Source organism: Syngnathus acus, chromosome 2 (assembly GCF_901709675.1).
Source record: "Syngnathus acus chromosome 2, fSynAcu1.2, whole genome shotgun sequence".
In the NCBI taxonomy this organism is placed as follows: domain Eukaryota; kingdom Metazoa; phylum Chordata; class Actinopteri; order Syngnathiformes; family Syngnathidae; genus Syngnathus; species Syngnathus acus.
Genome location: NC_051088.1, coordinates 16,663,292 through 16,672,742, shown reverse-complemented (window position 1 = coordinate 16,672,742; position 9,451 = coordinate 16,663,292). Strand labels below are relative to the sequence as shown.

The following is a 9,451-nucleotide window of genomic DNA, read 5'->3' as shown; positions in this document are numbered from 1 at the left end:
AAAAGATGAAAATCAAGATGTTTCCCATCATAAAAGCATGAAGAAAAAATCAGATTGATGATCAAGTTAAAATCACAAATGATGAAAGCAAGATGGTGAAAAGAAAAAGTCATGTTGATTTATGCGAAAGCAGCAGTGAACAAAGTTTTCTGCGCCGATTGAAATGTCGCAACAGTTTGAGTTGCTCTCAGGAGGTTTGAAGAAACACAATGCTGCTTCTTTTCTTCACTTTTTGTGCTTCTGCTTTCTTGCAGCCGGCATCTCGGCGACTGACTCAAAGTCTCATGCGTGGGCGGATCTTCTCAAATTGCCGTCCAAGAATTGCATATGCCGATGGGGCAGGGGCGCAGTTAGGGGTGGAGGGAACAATGGAATAATCCCCCTAACTTTCTGACTTTATCTCCACTGTGACCCCTCCCGCACGCAAGCACACAATTCTACTCCCATTAAAACAATCAAATTCCTTTTTAAGCTGTCGTAACATGTTTTCTCGACAACAGAAAAAAAATGCAGAGCATGCAACCTGAAAACAAGCTAGGTAACATTAGCGTGCGAATAAAATCAACAGATTGGAAGTGAAGCTTTGTCTGTGTCGCTTCAGGCCTCTTCACAAGCTGACCACTTTCCATTTCGGCTTTAGATGCCCTCACTCTCTCTTGGAGGAAGGAGATAAAGGACAAGCTCGAGATTGTGCTAATTCTCTTTTTGCACGCATCCCTAATCCGCGCGTCACCTTAAAAGGTGGCCCGGCGCCTTGGGGGGCCGCAGAGCTTTGCTTCATCGCCACAGAGCCAATCTTGCTGGCTTGCCCCACATTTCCGAGACAAACGAATATCGCGGACCCTCACCATGAACGGCACAGAAGGACCCAACTTTTACGTGCCCATGTCCAACAAGACAGGAGTGGTGCGCAGCCCCTTCGAGCACCCGCAGTACTACCTGGCCGAGCCTTGGAAGTACTCGCTGGTGGCGGCCTACATGCTCTTCCTCATCATCACCACCTTCCCCATCAACTTCCTCACGCTCTACGTCACGCTCAAGCACAAGAAGCTGAGGACGCCCCTCAACTATGTCCTGCTCAACCTGGCCGTGGCCGATCTCTTCATGGTGCTGGGGGGCTTCACCGTCACGCTCTACACGTCCTTGCATGGCTACTTCAGCCTGGGTGTGGCCGGCTGCAACATCGAAGGATTCTTCGCCACTTTAGGAGGTGAGGGAATGTGTCGTCACCTCGTTGTGTTGTCGTCATGTTGTGTTGTCACATCACGTCACGTGTTAATGTGTCTTTTAGGCGAGGTGGCCCTGTGGTCGCTGGTGGTTTTGGCGATCGAGCGCTACGTGGTGGTGTGCAAACCGATGAGCAATTTCCGCTTTGGGGAGAAGCACGCCATCTGCGGGCTGGCCATCACGTGGATCATGGCTTTGACCTGCGCCATGCCCCCCCTGCTCGGATGGTCGCGGTATGATAGTGTTTTTCCATGCTTTGATGTTTTAACAATGGCACGGTCAATGAGAAATGAACTCCAACTTCCCATATAGTTAGAATTAACTCTTTCATGCAGTCTATTTGCATTAAAAATCTTTTAGAATGGTTTTCAAACTCTTATTTAGGCACAATGCGCAATACGTTTTCATTGAATCATTATTTCAGTAGATTTTCTTATTTTCTTATATTCAAGCTCATTTTTCAAAAAAGTGTGACAGTGACTTACAATAGTGTGAAGTTTTTCACACTACAAACTTTTCAGGAATAAAATCTGGCCCTGCTATGCTGCTGTATTTGAATGTTGGTCATTATGGTGCTATATGGAGAATTGTTTGAGGTGGAACCATTGAGAACCGCTGAATTGTACAATTAATCGTCTAATGAAATTTATTGAAAATATAATTATCAGTTGTAATAAATGGCATTCATTTGCCCAACCAATTATAGTTGAAGTAACTATAAATAATCAATGAAACGATTTTTTATTTATTTAAACCTTGTAATGATGTCCATTCTGCTAAATCCACGAGTCTCTTGTGCAGGTACATCCCGGAGGGAATGCAGTGTTCGTGCGGCATCGACTACTACACGCCCAAACCGGAGCTCAACAACGCCTCATTTGTCATCTACATGTTCGTCCTGCATTTCGTCGTCCCTCTGGTCATCATCTTCTTCTGCTACGGCCGCCTGCTTTGCACCGTCAGAGCGGTACTGCACCCGCCCTCACTTACCCCCCCAATGCAACTTTAATAATGTGACACCTTTAAGTCTCTGCACTATTCGCTTGACCAAACAGAAGCCATTAAGAAACTAAATCATCACTTTGAAGGAATGTGAATGCTTTAATAAGTGATGATTTCCCTTCTTGGGTGGGCCTTGATTGAAGTTTTATTGTACGAGTCAATTTTAAGATAGGAATAGTAATTATGCTAATATATCCTATTTGCTGCAATATTCTAATGCACTGAAAAAAACAGAACATCTGAAGACATTCAAAGGCAGAGCAGAGAGAAATTAAGTAGCTGATTAAAATTGCTAATACAATGTACATTGATAACATTCAAATGCATTGGGAACACACCAAATGAATAAATGATCGGATAGTGGAATTGATTTAAAAAATGCTTCAAAAGATCTTAATGAAAGAAATGGGGCCGCATTGTTTTTATTTTTCTATATTAACAGTACAAAAATGTTTTTAAATTACAGTAAACATTCTTACCCACCAAATGACAACATTTGTAGAGGCTCAAAATGTTCAAGATTAACTGGCCAGTGGAAATTCCCAAATCCTTTTGGCAAGGCTTGTTAAATGGTGGAGGGAAGCAATGACGGCGGCTGGCCTCCAAGAATTGGGTGTCTCAAGGACACCAGAGGGGGGCACGAAGGCTTTTGCCAGCAGCACGCCAGCTTGGAGCCAAGGCGTCCAGCTGAAGGAAGTCTGCTGCCTCACTGTGTCACCCTCATGAATAATAAGTCAAGTCAAGTTTATTTGTATAGCCCTAAATCACAAGCAGTCTCAAAGGGCTTCACATAGACAAAAATTGACAATTATTCTCAAAGCATCCCCTGATCTTAAGCTCCCAAAAGGGCAAGGAAAAACTCAAAACCCCTGCCCGGGGAAAATGAGAAACCTTGAGAAGGGACCACAGATGGAAGGATCCCCCTTTCAGGATCACCAGGTTGTAATGGATGCAGAGAGGGCACAAATAATACATAATATGAAAATCAAAAGTAGATGTCCAAGTCAGAGCGAAGGGCTGCCAGAGGAGCCCTCTGCTATCCTGGCTATGGAGGTTGAGCTGCAGTTCCCCCAACCTGAATTAGCCCACAAGAATCCAGATAGCCGCTGTCAGCTTGGGTGCCACCTAACCACCTCCCCGGCCGGGGAGGGGGGGGGAGAGAAAACAAAACAAACTCCGGCCGAATCGGCCACTCCAAGTTAGTTAAAGGCCATGTCATAGAAATGTGTCTTTAAACGTGTCTTAAATGTTTCTACTGAGGTAGCAGTCCTAATATCCATTGGGAGGGCATTCCAAAGCTCTGGAGCCCGGATAGAAAATGCTCTAGACCCTGCAGACACTTTCTTGGCCCTCGGTGTCGCTAAAAGGGTAGCGTTTTGCGAACGAAGGTTACGAGACGGAGCATAAGGAACAACTAGGTCGACGAGATACGAAGGCGCTAAGCCATGCAATGATTTATAGGTTAATAGAAGAACCTTGAAGTCACATCTTAAATGGACCGGGAGCCAATGTAAGTTGGCTAATATTGGGGTAATGTGATCAAATTTTCTTGTCCGTGAGAGCAGCCTTGCAGCAGCATTTTGTACTAACTGTAGACTTTTGATGCGGGACTTAGGAAGACCAGAGAATAGTACATTACAGTAGTCCAGGCGCGACGTGACGAACGCATGTATAATAGTTTCCGCATCACCGGTCGAGAGGATCGGACGAATCTTTGCAATATTACGAAGGTGAAAGAACGCAATTCTGGTTATATTCTTAATGTGCTTTTGAAAGGAGAGAGTTTGGTCAAACATTACCCCGAGATTAGTTACAGTATCGCTCTGAGTGATAGTACGGTTATCTATAGTTATAGCGGTTTCCTTGAACAAGTGTTGAAAACGAGTTGGACCAATTATCAACATCTCAGTTTTATCTGGGTTAAGACGAAGGAAGTTGAGAGACATCCATTGCTTGATCTCCGCAAGGCATGCCTCAAGATTACAACAATCACGCGGATCTGTCATCGATAATGGCATATATAATTGGGTGTCATCCGCGTAGCATTGAAAACTAATATTATATTTACGTATTATGTCCCCAAGCGGGATCATATAAATATTAAATAAAATTGGTCCGAGAACCGATCCCTGTGGGACACCACACGTAACATTATAGAGCTCAGAGGACGCATTGCCATGGACCACTCGGTGCGTCCTATTTGATAGATAGGAATGGAACCAGCCTAGTGCTGACCCTGAAATACCAACACAACTTTTAAGACGCCCTAATAAAATATCAAAGTCTACAGTGTCGAAGGCAGCACTAAGATCGAGTAGTAACAGTACAGATGAAGTGTTTGAATCCATAGCTATGAGGAGATCGTTAGTCACTTTAGCAAGTGCTGTCTCAGTGGAATGATTAGCTCTAAAACCAGACTGAAAAGAGTCATATCGATTATTGGCGACCATGTAATCATTAAGCTGCTGTGCTACTACTTTTTCAAGAAGTTTTGCTATAAATGGGAGGTTTGAAACTGGCCTATAATTACTGAGACAGTCCGGGTCAAGATTTGGTCGCTTAAGCAACGGTTTAATGATAGCGGTTTTGAAGGCTGTTGGCACTATCCCAGAGGAGACAGACAGCTTGATTATATTTAAGACAGACGGTCCTAAAATATGAAATAATTCTTTAAGTAGTTTGGCTGGAAGAGGGTCGAGCAAACATGTTGTTTGTTTAGCCGCACTAACCATTTGTGTAAGCCTTTCAAGGGACACGCTATTAAAAGTTGAGAGGGTTGTTGCATGATCATCAGCGTTGGTACACGGCGGGCTCGACCGCACGACTGGAATGGTATTCTTGATCTCGTCCCTAATGGACTCAACCTTTTGAGCAAAAAATTTAATGAACTCGTCAGCTGAGTGGAAGGAATTATCGGGGGTCGGCTGGCGTAGAGTCAGCTTTGCCACTGTATCAAATAGGTGTTTCGGATTGTTTTTATTGAGATTAATAACTTGCGAGAAATACCGAGTTTTTGCTAAGATAAGCGCATCTTTATATTTCAGGAGGCTGTCCTGCCATGCCTGATGGAAAACCTCAAGTTTGGTTAGACGCCATCTGCGCTCATGCTTTCTACATAATTGCTTAAGCGTACGCGTTTCATCCGTGAACCACGGAGTAGGCAATCTACGGCGAGTTTTCAGACATAACGGCGCCACAGAGTCAATGGCATTTAACAATGTCGCATTGAATTCATTTGTAAGGTTATCAACAGAGCCGGTGTACGCGGGAAATATGGCAGTTGCCGGCGACAGTAACTCAGATAGCGCAGTTGCAGTCATGGAGTTAAAATTACGGCTCCTATAATTCCGATTGCTCTCTTGTCTTTGACAAGAAACTAAAATTTCAAATTTTATTAAGTAATGATCAGACAAAACAGTAGTGTATGGCAGCACTGCTATATTTGAGGTTGCAAGTCCTCGGGATAATACCAGATCTATGGTATTTCCATTCTTATGCGTTGCTGCCTGTACGGCTTGCGAAAAACCAAACATATCAGTTAAAGTCTGAAACGCCGAAGTAAGTGGCTCTGACGGTAAATTCATGTGGATGTTGAAATCACCCATGATAATTATATTATCGGCATTGGTTACGAGATCAGCCACGAATTCTGAAAATTCATCCAGGAAGCCAGAGTAAGCCCCGGGTGGACGGTAAATAACAGCAAGATAAAATGACGGTAAAGCGGTGGATCGGACAGTGAGAACTTCAAATGTTTTAAATACATTGGTCGAACGAGGCCTAAGTCTCAGCTCAGAATTCGAGATGAGGGCGACACCCCCACCCTTTTTTCGAGGACGCGCCACATGCGAGCTCACAAAATTTGGAGGCGAGGCCTCATTAAGCGGCATCAGTTCATTAGGTTTTAACCAGGTCTCGCAGAGACCAAAAACGTTTAGATTATGTTCCGTGATGAGGTCATCAACGAGAACTGCTTTTGTATGAAGCGATCTAATATTCATAAAACCGAGTTTAAGCGTAATCGGTCGGTCAGGGTGCGTATCTATCGAAGGATATTTAAACGAGATGCGAGTAAGATTGTGTTCTCTAGGCCTGACATCACCTCTCGAATGTTTGTTAGCGCGGCGGGACGATACGACCGTGGGAATCTGATAGTAAATATTTGTTACACATGTAAAATTATCTGAAACAGGCACCGTTTCATCAGCAAAACCGGTTGGGGTGGAGTGATTGGATTTGTCTACTACCCCAGTAGAAAGTGTGTTTATGTGTACTGTGGCACTATTCAAACTGTCACGCTCTAGTCTACACAAGGAGCTATGTGCATGCTGGAAGTCTAGCCTAGCGCTAGTTAACTTTAGCTTAACAGACTCCAAACCCATCCTGACAGGTGGTCTAATCACCTGTGCCCCGGCCTGCTCTAAAGTGACCTGTCATGCGTGGCTCAAACAGTAATCTATATTCCTAGAAAGAGTGAAGGCGCCTTCACGGTTAGGGTGAAGGCCGTCCTTCCTCAGCAGGTCGGGGCGGCCCCAGAAGGAGGGCCAGTTATCTATAAAATACAGTCCCTGCTTATTACAGAACCCAGCCATCCATCGATTAAGGGAGACTAATCTACTAAACCTCTCATCAGTGCCTCTCCCAGGCAGGGGGCCAGAGACAAATACTCGATGCCGACTCATCTTTCTGGCGAGATCACAAGTCCTCGCTATGTTTCTCTTTGTGATCTCCGATTGCCTCATCCTAACATCATTGGAGCCGACGTGTATCACTATGTCCGAGTAGCTAGTGTTGTTGGAACTACGCTGTTGACTAGACCTATTGCGAGTCAGCTCCCTAAGATTAGCTTCTATGTCGGGTGCTCTGCCCCCAGAAATACACATTACCGTGGCTGGATTTTTAAGCGTAATATTTCGGGTAATGGAGTCACCTATGACCAAAGTGCGACGGCCAGTAGACCGAGATGACTTTGGACGGCTATGCGTCTTACCTGGCTCATCGCGATTAGCAAGCCGCTTGGGGCTAATGCTAACTGGGCTAGCGGGCTGACTACAGTCCGCGACTGTATCCGCCACATCTACGGTTATCGCGCAATTCTGCTCTAACTGGCGGACACGTCCCTCTAGCAGGGACAATCTCTCTAAGAGAAGGGTGCAGTTGGTGCACGAAGCCGTACAAACCTCTTGATCCGCAGCCATACTTTGTGTCCGATGATCGACGGTAGACAAACGGCCACGAAGCCTCCGCTCTCCCAGGCACTCCGGCTGCGAAGTAAAAAAGATCGAACAGTGTAATAAAAGATTCAAACTTACTTTAGAGTCAGGGAGATGAGTTCCACGCTGGAGAAACAAAATCGTCCAAGCCTGAAAAGTATTGTGAGTCTGGGCTGAGAAGGAAGAGGGCCTTCACTCAGCCTTCATAATTCATGCGTTCATCCTCAAGTACCCTTGTTACAAATGTAAGCAGGAATTGTGACAAACGTGCTTCGTGCACATTTGTATTTCTAGCGAGTCACGACTTTGTTTTACACTGCAGTACATGGACGAGCATTTGCAGACATGTCAGCAGTGCAGTTGACACGTGTGTTTGTCGCCACGCACACGCAGGCGGCGCAACAGCAGCAGGAGTCAGAGAGCACGCAGCGGGCCGAGAAGGAGGTGACCCGCATGGTGGTCGTCATGGTGATTGCTTTTCTGGTGTGCTGGGTACCGTACGCCAGCGTGGCCTGGTACATCTTTGCCAACCAGGGCGTTCAATTCGGGCCTGTCTTCATGACGGCGCCCGCCTTCTTCGCCAAAAGCGCCGCCCTCTACAACCCCATCATCTACATCCTGCTCAACAAGCAGGTACGCTCGCTCGCCTTGCCATACTTTTTACTCCCAAAATCTCAACTGAAATTAGTCTTAGAAAAAATGGCTTCAAGATATATTTGTTTTCATTCTTGAAAATAGGCTTGATCAAATTTAACATGATGTGACAAAAGAAAGGAAGTTTGTAGGTCCACACTGGCCCCACCCTGCTGCCCTTACATAAACCTGGGGGGAGGGGGGGCTCACATGAGTGTGCTGTTCCTTCAGTTCCGCAACTGCATGATCACCACCGTGTGCTGCGGCAAGAACCCGTTCGGCGACGATGACGACGTAGCGAGCTCCACACTCTCCAAAACACAGACTTCGTCCATTGCCCCCAGTCAGGTGGCCCCCGCTTGAGCTGCGCACCCTGACTCTCTCCTTGATCCCCGTCTCCCCCACACAAACACACACACACATACCAGTGTCTCATTTGTCCTATCTCGGAAGCCACCATCACAGCTGGTAGCAGCATAAATATCCCCCCCCCCCCCCTTCTCATTTTTGGGATGAACCTCCTGACCCGCATCTCCTTTTGCTGTTGTGCCTGTTTGACACTCTGGAAGCGACGTGGGCGTTTTGGAGCCTTCTCAAGTGCTGCTGCGTGCCATTCACTGGCCAGCATGCAAATGATGGGTCTGTAGCTAGTAAGCAGCTAATCACATCCAATTCCCCCCGCTATGAAAGGACAAATCTGACTTTGTAGCTAATGCCACAAAGGGAATAGCCAGCTTGTTTATGCTTTGCAACAATTCAAAATGAAGGCCGGGATTGCTCGCAAAAGGACGTCCTTGGTCTTCAAGCTAGCGGTTCTCAAACAGTCTGGCTCCAGAGAAAAATAAAAATATTTGTTTTGATTTTCATTAAAAAAATGTCACTCTTCAATACATTTTTATTACAATCATAGTAATAAAGATATTTTTAACCTGACATATTTATACTGAAGTGGCACAACTAACATGTACATTATATAATTTCAGTTATCTGATGTTGTATGTTTTATGAATGTTGAAGTGATTTTTCAGCATTAGAGCAGCAAGGAGTGGCGCTGAAGTCTAAATTTTTTGCTTGACTCTTGCTTAAACCTGGTGGGACTTTCTTCTCACAGACTTTGGACACCAAACGTTGCTTCAAATTTGATGGAGTGTCTATGAAGCAGTCAACCCCAAAATGTTCTTTATAATAATATGTTGTATGTACCCCCCACCAGTCTAAACATTGCAGTTGCCAGAACCAATCACGGCTCAGCTTCAGAAATTTGCTGAACTGTGATGTCATTTTTGCTCGGCAGCAAGTGGCAAAATGGCCGCCCCTTGAGATGGATAAAAAGGGGGGAATTTTGTTGCTTAATTTATAGTCCACAAATGCAATAT

At 45.3% G+C, this 9,451-nt stretch overlaps 1 protein-coding gene across 1 annotated transcript; it reads left to right on the top strand.

Annotated features, from left to right (window-relative positions):
* Positions 1 to 44: 44 nt before the first annotated feature.
* LOC119131153 (rhodopsin-like) lies at positions 45 to 9,159 on the top strand. Its single transcript, XM_037265327.1, has 5 exons — positions 45 to 1,210; positions 1,292 to 1,460; positions 2,029 to 2,194; positions 7,836 to 8,075; positions 8,307 to 9,159. Exons 1-5 carry the CDS (start codon positions 850 to 852, stop codon positions 8,436 to 8,438), a joined length of 1,068 nt encoding a protein of 355 aa, XP_037121222.1. The 5' UTR covers positions 45 to 849; the 3' UTR covers positions 8,439 to 9,159.
* Positions 9,160 to 9,451: the final 292 nt, after the last annotated feature.

Bases quoted from the DNA above. Each gene is read 5' to 3' on its own strand.
- LOC119131153 (XM_037265327.1), top strand. From the start codon at position 850: ATGAACGGCACAGAAGGACCCAACTTTTACGTGCCCATGTCCAACAAG. The intron at 1,211-1,291 runs GTGAGGGAATGT...TGTGTCTTTTAG, and splicing joins ATTCTTCGCCACTTTAGGAG to GCGAGGTGGCCCTGTGGTCG. The intron at 2,195-7,835 runs GTACTGCACCCG...ACGCACACGCAG, and splicing joins TGCTTTGCACCGTCAGAGCG to GCGGCGCAACAGCAGCAGGA.